Raw genomic sequence first — 16,344 nt, 5'->3', positions numbered from 1 at the left:
AAAAGCAATTATTAGTAAAATAATTGTTTTCGATTTCAATTTTTTTTTTTTTTTAATATATATTTTTTTTATTTACTTGTAGAGATAAGTAGCGATCAAGAGCAGTGGAAAATAATACTGCAGGACACACAGGTGGAGTTGTGTTAAGAGAGGAAATTAAAACCTTCTGAAAAATAGGTTAGATCATTGGCAGAGATAATGGGATGAAAGTAGTAAGAGCAACAAAAAAATGTTTTATAGTACATTTTTACATTTGAGTCATTTAATAAAGCAGACAGAGTGACTAGCCGTAGTGAGTGCATTCGTTTTCGTACTGCACCCCCCCATGTTATGGTTGTAAGATGGCACAATGATGCCATCTGTTGGTAAATGTTCATTACTGCAACTCGTGGGTTTTACCGGTGTGCTCGAGATACCCGGTTGGGTTGTGATGTACTGAACAAGACTGGATACTCGCATCAATGCCTCTGTCTCGTCATTTAACCCCCCCCTGCGATACAAGGTAGATAGGAATAAGATGAGGGCATTCCTCTTTGGAATTGATAGAGGAACAAGGGCACTGGAATGGGTGTAGAGGAAATGGGTTTGGGGAAATGTAACGATGTAGACAGGGAGAGGTTGTATGACAGGGTCGGAGATGTTTGGACTGGGAATGGGATTGGGTGGTGGTGATGGGAGTAGTTTAGTTTGTAGGGAATTATTTTATTTAGTTAGATATGCAGGGTTAGATAAGAGAAGATTATAGCGGTAGTGATAGGTCGTAACCGGACTCACACTCCAGTACAGTAGGGGGCGGTGTTTGCACCGCTCGGTCGGTTAAATAAAAACTAAAAGAAGAAAGACAACAACAGCTGGTCAGCCATCTCCGTAGCTTGCTAACCAACATAGCGGAACCGTCCCATCTCTTTAGACGCTTTCTGGTATATGAGCTACTCTGTTTTGAACACATTTCTGTCGTTTAGCTAATTATCTCATTTAATTTCATATTTACCTTGTTATTAGTCAGCTAGCTGGCTTGTTAAGTTAGCATTAGCCTTGTTAGCTAACTGTTAGCTAACATCCCCCGACCATGAGTTCACCAAGCTGCTCTCCTCCTGATGTAGAGGAGGGGGTCTGCTGGACGGAGAAAGAGGGTCTGTGGCTGAATGTTGTCGTGAAAGAGGAGAATCAAGAGGAGGATGTTACAGTAAAACAAGAAGTAGAGGAAGAGGAGGATGTTACAATACAAAAACAAGTAGAGGGTGAGGCTGTTACAGTGAAAGAAGAGAAAGACGTTTCAGTGAAAGAAGAGGAAGACCCGATCAGCGTGAAAGAGGAGGAGGATGTGACTGTAAAAGAAGAGGTGGTTGCAGTTTTTGGAGTGAAGGAGGAGAAAGAGGGAGAGATAACTGTCATATTGGAAGAGGAGTCAGGAGATCTGATTAACACTGGTAAGTACTGTCTTAAGGAAGACGAGAGTTCTAGAATCTAGTGAGTTTTAGGAAGACGAGAGTTCTAGAAGCTACTGAGTTTTAGGAAGACGAGAGTTCTAGAATCTACTGAGTTTTAGGAAGACGAGAGTTCTAGAAGCTACTGAGTTTTAGGAAGACGAGAGTTCTAGAATCTAGTGAGTTTTAGGAAGACGAGAGTTCTAGAATCTAGTGAGTTTTAGGAAGACGAGAGTTCTAGAATCTAGTGAGTTTTAGGAAGACGAGAGTTCTAGAATCTAGTGAGTTTTCGTATTCTAAAATAAATCAAATTAAAATGAATAAAAGATGGGATAAAGGATCTCAGATTGTTATAATGGGGATAAAGTACAGTATCTCCTAGAGGACAATTGACCAATAGACAAACATTATTCCCCATTTGCCTCACTCAATACATTTGGAAAACACAAAAACTAACCCAAGAGGAAATGGTAATACTTACTGAACTAAATTATATTACAGAACAAACAAATGGCTCGTCTTTCTGGGCCGGATTCCCCTAGACCCAGACAGTTTTACTTGTTACCTAAAATCCACAAAGCCTCGGATACTTGGACTGTCCCTTTTCGGTGTTCCATACGGACCTCAGATAGTGAGTGATTGTGGCTCAGAGTCCTATAATATAGCAGAGAGTATATAGACTCTTACCCTCTATCTCAGAAACATTCTAGTTATGTTCAAGATATGTACGAATTCCTCAACAAATGGAAGGAAATTAAAATATCCAAGAATACATTTTCTCTCGTCTATTGATATTCGTTTCTCTTTACACAAACATAGACTAGACTAGGATTACAAGCAGTTTACACTAACATAGAGACTAGGATTACAAGCAGTTTACACTAATATAGAGACTAGGATTACAAGCAGTTTACACTAATATAGAGACTAGGATTACAAGCAGTTTACACTAATATAGAGATGAAGATTACAAGCAGTTTACACTAATATAGAGATGAAGATTACAAGCAGTTTACACTAACATAGAGACTAGGATTACAAGCAGTTTACACTAATATAGAGACTAGGATTACAAGCAGTTTACACTAATATAGAGATTTACAAGAGTTTACACTAATATAGAGATTAGGATTACAAGCAGTTTACACTAACATAGAGACTAGGATTACAAGCAGTTTACACTAATATAGGACTAGGATTACAAGCAGTTTACACTAATATAGAGACTAGAGATTACAAGCAGTTTACACTAATATAGAGACTAGATTAGGATTACAAGCAGTTTACACTAACATAGAGACTAGGATTACAAGCAGTTTACACTAATATAGTGACTAGGATTACAAGCAGTTTACACTAATATAGAGACTAGGATTACAAGCAGTTTACACTAATATAGAGACTAGGATTACAAGCAGTTTACACTAACATAGAGACTAGGATTACAAGCAGTTTACAATAATATAGAGACTAGGATTACAAGCAGTTTACACTAATATAGTGACTAGGATTACAAGCAGTTTACACTAATATAGAGACTAGACTAGGATTACAAGCAGTTTACACTAATATAGAGACTAGACTAGGACTAGGATTACAAGCAGTTTACACTAATATAGAGATGAAGATTACAAGCAGTTTACACTAATATAGAGACTAGGATTACAAGCAGTTTACACTAATATAGAGACAGTTTACACTAATATAGAGACTAGGATTACAAGCAGTTTACACTAATATAGAGACTAGACTAGGATTACAAGTTTACAGTTTACACTAATATAGAGACTAGGATTACAAGCAGTTTACACTAATATAGAGACGAGGATTACAAGCAGTTTACACTAATATAGAGACTAGGATTACAAGCAGTTTACACTAATATAGAGACTAGGATTACAAGCAGTTTACACTAATATAGAGACTAGACTAGGATTACAAGCAGTTTACACTAATATAGAAACTAGACTAGGATTACAAGCAGTTTACACTAACAAGGATTACAAGCAGTTTACACTAACATAGAAACTAGACTAGGATTAGTGCCAAATTAATATTCCCCTAACCTTAACCTAGCCCGTGCCAGGAACGTTCTATAAAGCTATAGGGAACAGCCCCTTTGGGCAAAATGTGTTTGACCAATCAGCAGCAGCTACAGGTTGGGTGGAACAGCCCCTTTGGGTATAATTTGTTTGACCAATCAGCAGCAGCTACAGGTTGGGTGGAACAGCCCCTTTTACTCCTTTTGAAGCTCCTATTTGTTCGTTGTCTAGTTATCTTCTGATGAAGCCGAAGGGGGTGAAACTTCAGGCACGCTGTTTTTTTTTGTCTGTTAAGACAGCTTTTAAATGATTACCTTCAGGACAATGAAGTCAAGGTATTGGAGTGTCCATCACAAAGCCTGTAGTTTGTGTTTATAAATAGTTTGTGAAAATGGTGAGTTTCTTTGTTTCATAGTAAAACAAAGACAGAGGAAGATTAAGGTGTTTCCAATGACATCATCAACCAATTAGTATGCAAAGCTAGGAGCCTCTTTGGATTCCCAATACCCTGGGTCCATATGTAAACAGCTGCCAACAACGTCTCTCTTCTTACAACCAGCGGGGCAACTGAGAGACCTTTTTGGCAGCTGTTTACATGTAGACCCTGGAATAGGGTGTTGGGAAGCCAAAGAGGCCCCTGGAGCAGCAGAACTTTGGTAATGGTATGAGATTCACTGCTGTCTGAATGTAGAAGGTTCTGGAATGGTCACCCATTAGAGTGGTAGATAGTAAGGTTCTGGACTGGTCACCCATTAGAGTTGTAAGGTTATAGACTGGTTACCCATTAGAGTTGTAGATGGTAGGTTCTGGACTGGTCACCCATTAGAGTTGTAAGGTTATAGACTGGTCACCCATTAGAGTTGTAGATGGTAGGCTCTGGACTGGTCACCCATTAGAGTTGTAAGGTTCTGGACTGGTCACCCATTAGAGTTGTAGATGGTAGGCTCTGGACTGGTCACCCATTAGAGTTGTAGATGGTAAGGTTCTAGACTGTTCACCCATTAGAGTTGTAAGGTTCTAGACTGTTCACCCATTAGAGTTGTAAGGTTATAGACTGTTCACCCATTAGAGTTGTAGATGGTAAGGTTCTAGACTGTTCACCCATTAGAGTTGTAAGGTTCTAGACTGTTCACCCATTAGAGCTGTAAGGCTCTGGACTGGTCACCCATTAGAGCTGTAAGATTCTAGACTGGTCACCCATTAGAGCTGTAAGGTTCTAGACTGGTCACCCATTAGAGCTGTAAGGTTCTAGACTGGTCACCCATTAGAGTGGTAGATGGTAAGGCTCTGGACTGGTAACCCATTAGAGTTGTAAGGTTCTAGACTGGTCACCCATTAGAGTTGTAAGGTTCTAGACTGGTAACCCATTAGAGTTGTAAGGTTCTAGACTGGTCACCCATTAGAGTGGTAGATGGTAAGGCTCTGGACTGGTAACCCATTAGAGTTGTAAGGTTCTAGACTGGTCACCCATTAGAGTTGTAAGGTTCTAGACTGGTCACCCATTAGAGCTGTAAGGTTCTAGACTGGTCACCCGTGTGTTAATGTTATGCAAGGTATCCAGTACATGACAGAGATTAATTCACTATCCAACATGAGAATAACCATCTCCTAACTCTGAGACAAAGTGGAAATCAGCTGCATGTGACATTCAAGAAGAAAGGCATGGTGAGAGACAGGCTAGGATAACCTCATATCCTATATTCAGAAACACCCAAGGCATGGTGAGAGACAGGCTAGGATAACCTCATATCCTATATTCAGAAACACCCAAGGCATGGTGAGAGACAGGCTAGGATAACCTCATATCCTATATTCAGAAACACCCAAGGCATGGTGAGAGACAGGCTAGGATAACCTCATATCCTATATTCAGAAACACCCAAGGCATGGTGAGAGACAGGCTAGGATAACCTCATATCCTATATTCATATCCTATATTCAGAAACACCCAAGGCATTTTTTTATTTATTTTATTTCACCTTCATTTAACCAGGTAGGCTAGTTGAGAACAAGTTCTCATTTGCAACTGTGACCTGGCCAAGATAAAGCATAGCAGTGTGAGCAGACAACACAGAGTTACACATGGAATATGCAATTAACAAGTCAATAACACAGTAGAAAACAAAGGGGGGAGTCTATATACAATGTGTGCAAAAGGCATGAGGAGGTAGGCGAATAATTAGAATTTTGCAGATTAACACTGGAGTGATAAATGATCAGATGGTCATGTACAGGTAGAGATATTGGTGTGCAAAAGAGCAGAAAAGTAAATAAATAAAAACAGTATGGGGATGAGGTAGGTGAAAATGGGTGGGCTATTTACCAATGGACTATGTACAGCTGCAGCGACCGGTTAGCTGCTCAGATAGCTGATGTTTGAAGTTGGTGAGGGAGATAAAAGTCTCCAACTTCAGCGATTTTTGCAATTCGTTCCAGTCACAGGCAGCAGAGTACTGGAACGAAAGGCGGCCAAATGAGGTGTTGGCTTTAGGGATGATCAGTGAGATACACCTGCTGGAGCGCGTGCTACGGATGGCTGTTGCCATCGTGACCAGTGAACTGAGATAAGGCGGAGCTTTACCTAGCATGGACTTGTAGATGACCTGGAGCCAGTGGGTCTGGCGACGAATATGTAACGAGGGCCAGCCGACTAGAGCATACAAGTCGCAGTGGTGGGTGGTATAAGGTGCTTTAGTGACAAAACGGATGGCACTGTGATAGACTGCATCTAGTTTGCTGAGTAGAGTGTTGGAAGCCATTTTGTAGATGACATCGCCGAAGTCGAGGATCGGTAGGATAGTCAGTTTTACTAGGGTAAGCTTGGCGGCGTGAGTGAAGGAGGCTTTGTTGCGGAATAGAAAGCCGACTCTTGATTTGATTTTCGATTGGAGATGTTTGATATGAGTCTGGAAGGAGAGTTTGCAGTCTAGCCAGACACCTAGGTACTTATAGATGTCCACATATTCAAGGTCGGAACCATCCAGGGTGGTGATGCTAGTCGGGCATGCGGGTGCAGGCAGCGATCGGTTGAAAAGCATGCATTTTGTTTTACTAGCGTTTAAGAGCAGTTGGAGGCCACGGAAGGAGTGTTGTATGGCATTGAAACTTGTTTGGAGGTTAGATAGCACAGTGTCCAATGACGGGCCGAAAGTATATAGAATGGTGTCGTCTGCGTAGAGGTGGATCAGGGAATCGCCCGCAGCAAGAGCAACATCATTGATATATACAGAGAAAAGAGTCGGCCCGAGAATTGAACCCTGTGGCACCCCCATAGAGACTGCCAGAGGACCGGACAGCATGCCCTCCGATTTGACACACTGAACTCTGTCTGCAAAGTAATTGGTGAACCAGGCAAGGCAGTCATCCGAAAAACCGAGGCTACTGAGTCTGCCGATAAGAATATGGTGATTGACAGAGTCGAAAGCCTTGGCAAGGTCAATGAAGACGGCTGCACAGTACTGTCTTTTATCGATGGCGGTTATGATATCGTTTAGTACCTTGAGTGTGGCTGAGGTGCACCCGTGACCGGCTCGGAAACCAGATTGCACAGCGGAGAAGGTACGGTGGGATTCGAGATGGTCAGTGACCTGTTTGTTGACTTGGCTTTCGAAGACCTTAGATAGGCAGGGCAGGATGGATATAGGTCTGTAACAGTTTGGGTCCAGGGTGTCTCCCCCTTTGAAGAGGGGGATGACTGCGGCAGCTTTCCAATCCTTGGGGATCTCAGACGATATGAAAGAGAGGTTGAACAGGCTGGTAATAGGGGTTGCGACAATGGCGGCGGATAGTTTCAGAAATAGGGGGTCCAGATTGTCAAGCCCAGCTGATTTGTACGGGTCCAGGTTTTGCAGCTCTTTCAGAACATCTGCTATCTGGATTTGGGTAAAGGAGAACCTGGAGAGGCTTGGGCGAGGAGCTGCCGGGGGCGGAGCTGTTGGCCGAGGTTGGAGTAGCCAGGCGGAAGGCATGGCCAGCCGTTGAGAAATGCTTATTGAAGTTTTCGATAATCATGGATTTATCGGTGGTGACCGTGTTACCTAGCCTCAGTGCAGTGGGCAGCTGGGAGGAGGTGCTCTTGTTCTCCATGGACTTCACAGTGTCCCAGAACTTTTTGGAGTTGGAGCTACAGGATGCAAACTTCTGCCTGAAGAAGCTGGCTTTAGCTTTCCTGACTGACTGCGTGTATTGGTTCCAGACTTCCCTGAACAGTTGCATATCACGGGGACTATTCGATGCTATTGCAGTCCGCCACAGGATGTTTTTGTGCTGGTCGAGGGCAGTCAGGTCTGGGGTGAACCAAGGACTGTATCTGTTCTTAGTTCTGCATTTTTTGAACGGAGCATGCTTATCTAAAATGGTGAGGAAGTTACTTTTAAAGAATGACCAGGCATCCTCAACTGACGGGATGAGGTCAATGTCCTTCCAGGATACCCGGGCCAGGTCGATTAGAAAGGCCTGCTCACAGAAGTGTTTTAGGGAGCGTTTGACAGTGATGAGGGGTGGTCGTTTGACTGCGGCTCCGTAGCGGATACAGGCAATGAGGCAGTGATCGCTGAGATCCTGGTTGAAGACAGCGGAGGTGTATTTGGAGGGCCAGTTGGTCAGGATGACGTCTATGAGGGTGCCCTTGTTTACAGAGTTAGGGTTGTACCTGGTGGGTTCCTTGATGATTTGTGTGAGATTGAGGGCATCTAGCTTAGATTGTAGGACTGGCAGGGTGTTAAGCATATCCCAGTTTAGTGAGAGGCATGGTGAGAGAGGCTAGGATAACCTCATATCCTATATTCAGAAACACCCAAGACTTGGTGAGTTTCATTAAGAGACAGGCTAGGAAAACCTCATATCCTATATTCAGAAACACCCAAGGCATGGTGAGAGACAGGCTAGGATAACCTCATATCCTATATTCAGAAACACCCAAGGCATGGTGAAAGACAGGCTAGGATAACCTCATATCCTATATTCAGAAACACCCAAGGCATGGTGAGAGACAGGCTAGGAAAACCTCATATCCTATATTCAGAAACACCCAAGGCATGGTGAGAGACAGGCTAGGATAACCTCATATCCTATATTCAGAAACACCCAAGGCATGGTGAGAGACAGGCTAGGATAACCTCATATCCTATATTCAGAAACACCCAAGACTTGGTGAGTTTCATTAAGAGACAGGCTAGGTTCTTATAGGCTTATAGTGTTATGATTATTGATTGATTATCAATAATTATATTTGGTTGTGATAGTTGCAAAATATTTTTTGGGGGGATGCAGCAGTTGTTAGCGCAAATGCTAATGCTAGACTGGTAGCAAAGCTGTTAGCTAGAATGCTAACATTTATTGACATAGGCTGGTAGCAAAGCTGTTAGCTAGAATGCTAACCCTTATTGACATAGGCTGGTAGCAAAGCTGTTAGCTGGAATGCTAACGCTTATTGACATAGGCTGGTAGCAAAGCTAGCCAACGCGCATTTTACTGGTTGAAGTGTTTTTTTAAAGTTGATTTGCAACAACACAAACATTATAGGACATTCAAACGAGCCTTTAAATCAAATGTATTTATATAGCCCTTCGTACATCAGCTGATATCTCAAAGTGCTGTACAGAAACCCAGCCTAAAACCCCAAACAGCAAGCAATGCAGGTGTAGAAGCACGGTGGCTAGGAAAAACTCCCTAGAAAGGCCAAAACCTAGGAAGAAACCTAGAGAGGAACCAGGCTATGTGGGGTGGCCAGTCCTCTTCTGGCTGTGCCAGGTGGAGATTATAACAGAACATGGCCAAGATGTTCAAATGTTCATAAATGACCAGCATGGTCGTATTATAATAAGGCAGAACAGTTGAAACTGGAGCAGCAGCACGGTCAGATGGACTGGGGACAGCAAGGAGTCATCATGTCAGGTGGTCCTGGGGCATGGTCCTAGAGCTCAGGTCCTCCGAGAGAGAGAAAGAAAGAGAGAAGGAGAGAATTAGAGAACGCACACTTAGATTCACACAGGACACCGAATAGGACAGGAGAAGTACTCCAGATATAACAAACTGACCCTAGCCCCCCGACACATAAACCACTGCAGCATAAATACTGGAGGCTGAGACAGGAGGGGTCAGGAGACACTGTGGACCCATCCGAGGACACCCCCGGACAGGGCCAAACAGGAAGGATATAACCCCACCCACTTTGCCAAAGCACAGCCCCCACACCACTAGAGGGATATCTTCAACCACCAACTTACCATCCTGAGACAGGGCCGAGTATAGCCCACAAAGATCTCCGCCGTGGCACAACCCAAGGGGGGCGCCAACCCAGACAGGATGACCACATCAGTGAATCAACCCACTCAGGTGACGCACCCCTTCCAGGGACGGCATGAAAGAGCACCAGTTTGCCAGTGACTCAGCCCCTGTAATAGGGTTAGAGGCAGAGAATCCCAGTGGAAAGAGGGGAACCGGCCAGGCAGAGACAGCAAGGGCGGTTCGTTGCTCCAGAGCCTTTCCGTTCACCTTTACAATCCAATAATCCAAAAGTTATGAGAGTTTTCCCCCACGGCGGTGAATTAGTGAATAGAGCTTTTTGTATTTAAATTTTATTTTTTTACCCCTTTTTCTCCCCAATTTCATGGTATCCAATTGTTGTTTTTAGTAGCTACTATCATGTCTCATCGCTACAACTCCCGTACGGGCTCGGGAGAGACGAAGGTTGAAAGTCATGCGTCCTCCGATATACAACCCAACCAAGCCGCACTGCTTCTTAACACAGCGTGCATCCAACCCGGAAGCCAGACGCACCAATGTGTCATGTTTGTGTTGTCGCAAATCAACTTGGTTAGCCCGGCCCGCCACAGGAGTCGCTGGTGCGCAATGAGACAAGGACATCCCTACCGGCCAACCCTAACCCGGACCTCTAGGCCAATTGTGCGTCGCCCCATGGACCTCCCGGTCGGTTACGACAGAGCCAGTTACGACAGAGCCTGGGCGCGAACCCAGAGTCACAGCTGGCGTTGCAGTACAGCGCCCTTAACCACTGTGCGACCCGGGAGGCCCCTAGACACAGAGCTTAATGTGAGTTTCCTTCAGTAGCACTCCTCATCTTGCACTGTAATATTCAGAATACATCGGGTGGAAGGGTAGCTTAGTGGTTAGAGCGTTGGACTAGTAACCGGAAGGTTGCAAGTTCAAATCCCCAAGCTGACAAGGTCTTTCTGTCCCTGAACAAGGCAGTTAACCCACTGTTCCTAGGCTGTCAATGATAATAAGAATTTGTTAACTGACCTGCCTAGTTAAATAAAAGTAAGATACACTTGAAAAACATTGTGAAAAACTTAGGCTAAAAACAACCTGAGGATTGATTATTAACATTGTTTGAAATGTTTCTATAAACTTTATGGATAATATTTGGATTTTTCATCTGGCTGTTGTGATTGCCTTTGAGCCTGTGGATTACTGAACAAAACTGAGGTTTTTGGATGTAAAAAGAGACTATCGAACAAAACTAACATTTATTGAGTAAATGGGAGTATTGTGAGTGCAACAGTATGAAGATCATCAAAGGTAAGTGATTAATTGTATTGCTATTTCTGACTTGTGTAACTTCTGTACTTGGCAGGTTACTGTTTGTAATGATTTGTCTGCTGGGCGCTGTTCTCAGATTATCACATGGTTTTGCCATAAAGCCTTTTTGAAATCTGACACCGTGGTTGGATTAACAAGAAGTTGATCTTTAAACTTGTATGTTTTATGAATTTTTATAATGACTATTTCTGTTTTTGAATTTGGCACTCTGCAATTTCACTGGATGTTAGTCGTGTGCTAGCGTCCCATGTACCCTAGTGAGGTTAAACATTCATTAAAGACGTACATTATTGTACAACTTTTTAATAAACAGTGGATTTCAGCCTTTAACCGTCTGACTTTGTTGTTCACACAGGAGAGAGACTGAACTATCGTGGATCCTCTGGGGAGCCTCAACAACCTTGTGACGCTGAAGAGGCAGAGACGAGTTTCTCCAGATCAGAACACCTCAAGAAACACCAGCAGAGACCGTCAGGGAAGAAACCTCACCGCTGCTCTGACTGTGGGAAGAGTTTCACCTCTTCTTCAGATCTTAAAATACACCAGAGAATCCATACAGGAGAGAAACCTTACAGCTGCTCCGACTGTGCAAGGAGTTTTACCACACGTAGCCAGATGATATCTCATCGGAGAACCCACACAGGAGAAAAACCTTTCAGCTGTGATCGATGTGGGAAGAGTTTTGCTCAGTCAGGCAACCTGACAATTCACCAGAGAACACACACAGGTGAGAAACCTTACCACTGCTCTGACTGTGGAATGAGTTTTACTACCTCAGGTGGACTGATATCACACCAGAAAACACATACAGGAGATCAGTGTGGGAAGAGTTTTCCTGCCGCAAGGAACCTGAATCTAGTTCACCAGAGACACACAGCTGATCTGACTGTACACCAGAGAAGCTACACTGTAGAGAAACCATACCATTGCTCAGACTGTGGGATGAGTTTTACTACATCAAGTGGACTGATATCACACCAGAGAATCCACACTGGAGAGAAACTATACCACTGCTCAGATTGTGGGATGAGTTTTGCTGGATTAGACAAACTGACTATACACCAGAGGTTACACACAGAGAGGACTTTTAGTTGTGATCAATGTGGGAAAAGCTTTGCTGCAGCAACAAACCTGATAGTTCACCAGAGAACCCACACGGGAGAGAGGCCTTATAGCTGTGATGAATGTGGGAAGAGATTCACTCAGTCAGCACACCTGACTGTACACCAGAGAACCCACACGGGAGAGCAGCCTTATAGCTGCGATCAATGTGGGAAACATTTTGCTTTGCCAGGAAACCTGACTGTACACAAGAGAACACACACCGGAGAGAAACCTTACAGCTGTGATGTATGTGAGGATAGTTTTGCCACCTGGACTGCCCTGGCTACACACAAACGAATCCACACAGGTGAGAAACCGTACCACTGCTCCGACTGTGGAATGAGCTTTACTTCCTCAAGCGACTTGAGAAGACACCAGAGAAAACACACAGGAGAGAAGCCTTATAGCTGTGATCATTGTGGGAAGAGCTTTATTCGATCAGACTCCCTGGCAAAGCACAAGAAAATACATGCAGGAGAGCCACAGAGTGTAGAATGATCTCCAACACCAGACCTGGGTAGTAGAACACAGAGTAATGATCTATTTGTAATCTAACTATTGATGTCGTAGTGTTTGTGTTCAACTTGTTTCATAATAATATAATTTATAATATTGTAAAATCCCACAAGTTTTGACAGCTCTAAACTCAAATGATTTCTAATTTTGTAAATGGAACATTCATAGAAAATGTTATAGATGAAGGAACAGGACAATAAATGTGATGTTTTGATGTAGTTGCTCTCCAAAAGCCTGAGGAAGTTCATGTTGGAAAAGTAGGTATGAGACATATCATGTAGCCTCGGCTCCAGGTTTCATTATTGTAATCTGTTTTCACACCTATAAAAATCTAGAATAAACTAAGTGCTCTTTCCAAACATCCCTATGACCACAAGACGTTGACAATACGTCTAATTAACGTATTGTGCTCCCTGGGATGCACAGTGTTCTACATGTCATATTGTTGTCATGTTATGATCTCTTATCTTTTTGTCTGTTTGTTTTATAAAAATGAACACCATAGGGTCAGAGACGGGGGAGAGAGCGAGGGTCAGAGACGGGGAGAGAGCGAGGGTCAGAGACGGGGGAGAGAGCGAGGGTCAGAGACGGGGGGAGAGAGCGGGAGAGGGTCAGAGACGGGGAGAGTGCGAGGGTCAGAGACGGAGGAGAGAGCGAGGGTCAGAGACTGGGGAGAGAGCGAGGGTCAGAGACTGGGGAGAGAGCGAGGGTCAGAGACGGGGGAGAGAGCGAGGGTCAGAGACGGGGAGAGAGCGAGGGTCAGAGACGGGGGGAGAGCGAGGGTCAGAGACGGGGGGAGAGAGCGAGGGTCAGAGACGGGGGAGAGAGCGGGGTCAGAGACGGGGGGAGAGTGCGAGGGTCAGAGACGGAGGAGAGAGCGAGGGTCAGAGACGGGGGAGAGAGCGAGGGTCAGAGACGGGGAGAGAGCGAGGGTCAGAGACGGGGGAGAGAGCGAGGGTCAGAGACGGGGGAGAGAGCGAGGGTCAGAGACGGGGAGAGAGCGAGGGTCAGAGACGGGGGAGAGAGCGAGGGTCAGAGAGAGCGGGGGAGAGAGCGAGGGTCAGAGAGAGCGAGGGTCAGAGACGGAGGAGAGAGCGAGGGTCAGAGACTGGGGAGAGAGCGAGGGTCAGAGATGGGGAGGGAGGGTCAGGGAGGGGAGAGAGTCAGAGAGAAAGCAAGGGTCAGAGAGAGCGAGGGTCAGAGACGGGGAGAGAGCGAGGGTCAGACGGGGAGAGAGCGAGGGTCAGAGACGGGGGGAGAGAGCGAGGGTCAGAGACGGGGAGAGAGCGAGGGTCAGAGACGGGGAGAGAGCGAGGGTCAGAGACGGGGGAGAGAGCGAGGGTCAGAGAGAGCGAGGGTCAGAGACGGAGGAGAGAGCGAGGGTCAGAGACTGGGGAGAGAGCGAGGGTCAGAGATGGGGGAGTCAGGGAGGGAGAGAGTCAGAGAGAAAGCAAGGGTCAGAGAGAGAGAGGGTCAGAGAGGGAGGGAGAGAGAGAGAGAGAGAGCAGGAAGGGATAGAGAGAGAGGGGGGGGGGAGAGAGAGCAGGAAGGGAGAGAGAGAGAGAGACAGACAGAGAGAGACAGACAGAGAGAGGGAGAGTGAGAGAGGGAGAGAGAGACAGACAGACAGAGAAAGCGAGGGTCAGAGAGAGAGAGGGTCAGAGAGAGAGAGGGGGTCAGAGGGAGAGAGCGTGTTTTTGGTTGAAAATACTTTCTGCCACTAAATGTCATATTGTTGTCATGTGTTAAGATCTCTTATCTTTTTTCTGTTTGTTTTTATAAAAATGAACACCATAGGGTCAGAGAGAGGGGGAGCGAGGGTCAGACGGGGGAGGGAGCGAAGGTCAGAGAGAAGGGGGAGCGAGGGTCAGAGAGAGGGGGAGCGAGGGTCAGAGAGAGGGAGAGCGAGGGTCAGAGAGAGGGAGAGCGAGGGTCAGAGAGAGGAAGCGAGGGTCAGAGAGAGGGGGTCTGAGAGGGGAGCGGGGGTCAGAGAGGGGGAGCGAGGGTCAGAGAGCGAGGGTCAGAGAGAGCGAGGGTCAGAGAGAGAGAGCGAGGGTCAGAGAGCGAGGGAGAGAGAGAGGGAGCGAGGGTCAGAGAGAGGGAGAGCGAGGGTCAGAGCGAGAGAGGGAGGGTCAGAGGGTGAGGGTCAGAGGGAGAGCGAGGGTCAGAGAGGGAGAGGGAGGAAAGGTATTGTCATGTTTTGTTGATTTTCAGAATGCTTTTGATCCATGATGGATTATATATTTTTTTTAAACTCCAATGTGACGTTGGGGGTAAAGTATCATCAAATATATTTACTCAAACAACAGCAATACTATTATTTCTTTTGAATCTTTTGTTTTTATATCGGATAAACGCTCCAAACATCCCTATAAGTGTTTTTGGTTGAATACTTTCTGCCTCTAAATGTCATATTGTTGTCATGTTATGATCTCTTGCCTTTTTGTCTGTTTGAAATTGACACCATGCATGTTATGATCTGTCTTCTTGTCTAATGTTTTAAAGTAACACCATATACATCACGGATCAATTGATTATTATTCATTTTATATAATTGATTGTTGTGACAAGTAGTTTTTTTTAAGCGTACAGTATGTTAAAGGACCTCTATGAGAGAGAGGGTCAGAGTATAAGGGGTCAGCTGGTGCGCGATGTCTAATATTAAAGAAGTCTCAAGGTATTGCACGCCTGAGGTAGAGTACCTCATGATAAGCTGTAGACCACACTATCTACCTAAGAGAGTTTAATCTGTATTATTCGTAGCCGTCTATTTACCACCACAGACCGATGCTGGCACTAAGACCGCACTCAACCAACTCTATGAGGCCATAAGCAAACCGGAAAGTGCTCCTCCAGAAGCGTCGCTCCTAGTGGCCGGGGACTTTAATGCAGGGAAACTTAAATCAGTTTTACCTCATTTCTACCAGCATGCTAAATGTGCAACCAGAGGGGAAAAACTCTCTCCATACAGAAATGTTTTTTTGAGATCGGTGTGGAAAAACTTGATTGGCCTGCACAGAGCCCTGACCTCAACCCCATCGAACTCCTTTGTGATGAATTGGAAGGACCGACTGCGAGCCAGGCCTAATCGCCCAACATCAGTGGCCAGATGTTTGCCGGGTATTCGTAATGTAGTTATATGGGGTCATTAATAGTAGTAGTAGTTCGTATTCCCCTGAGTCCATAGAGAGACCTAAGACAACAACATAGCAAGGCAGCAACACAACATGGTAGCAACACACCATGACAACAACATAGAAAGGTAGCAACACAGCATGACAACAACATGGCAGCAACACAGCATGGTAGCAACACAGCATGACAACAACATGGTAGCAACACAGCATGGTAGTAACACACCATGACAACAAGATGGTAGTAACACAACATGACAACAACATGGCAGCAACACAGAATGGTAGCAACACACCATGACAACAACATGGTAGCAACACAGCATGACAACAACATAGCAAGGCAGCAACACAGCATGGTAGCAACACACCATGACAACAACATGGTAGCAACACAGCATGGTAGCAACACAGCATGACAACAACATAGCAAGGCAGCAACACAGCATGACAACAACATAGCAAGGCAGCAACACAGCATGGTAGCAACACACCATGACAACAACATGGTAGTAACACAACATGACAACAACATGGCAGCAACACACAACATGACAA

The 16,344-nt window shown here is 45.0% G+C and overlaps 1 protein-coding gene across 1 annotated transcript; it reads left to right on the top strand.

The window, feature by feature from the left end:
• The first annotated feature begins 514 nt into the window (after nucleotides 1-514).
• LOC121844607 (zinc finger protein 883-like) lies at nucleotides 515-13,213 on the top strand. Its single transcript, XM_042314888.1, has 2 exons — nucleotides 515-1,430; nucleotides 11,388-13,213. The coding sequence occupies exons 1-2, from the start codon at nucleotides 1,070-1,072 to the stop codon at nucleotides 12,632-12,634; spliced, it is 1,608 nt and encodes a 535-aa protein (XP_042170822.1). The 5' UTR covers nucleotides 515-1,069; the 3' UTR covers nucleotides 12,635-13,213.
• Nucleotides 13,214-16,344: the final 3,131 nt, after the last annotated feature.

Source organism: Oncorhynchus tshawytscha, unplaced genomic scaffold, assembly GCF_018296145.1.
Source record: "Oncorhynchus tshawytscha isolate Ot180627B unplaced genomic scaffold, Otsh_v2.0 Un_contig_9445_pilon_pilon, whole genome shotgun sequence".
In the NCBI taxonomy this organism is placed as follows: Eukaryota; Metazoa; Chordata; class Actinopteri; order Salmoniformes; family Salmonidae; genus Oncorhynchus; species Oncorhynchus tshawytscha.
The sequence above is the reverse complement of the archived record's forward strand: the minus strand, read 5'-3'. Positions and strand labels throughout refer to the sequence as shown.

Coding starts and splice junctions, on each gene's coding strand:
- LOC121844607 (XM_042314888.1), top strand. CDS start 1,070: ATGAGTTCACCAAGCTGCTCTCCTCCTGATGTAGAGGAGGGGGTCTGC. Junction 1,431..11,387: donor AGGAGATCTGATTAACACTG/GTAAGTACTGTC, acceptor TTGTTCACACAG/GAGAGAGACTGAACTATCGT.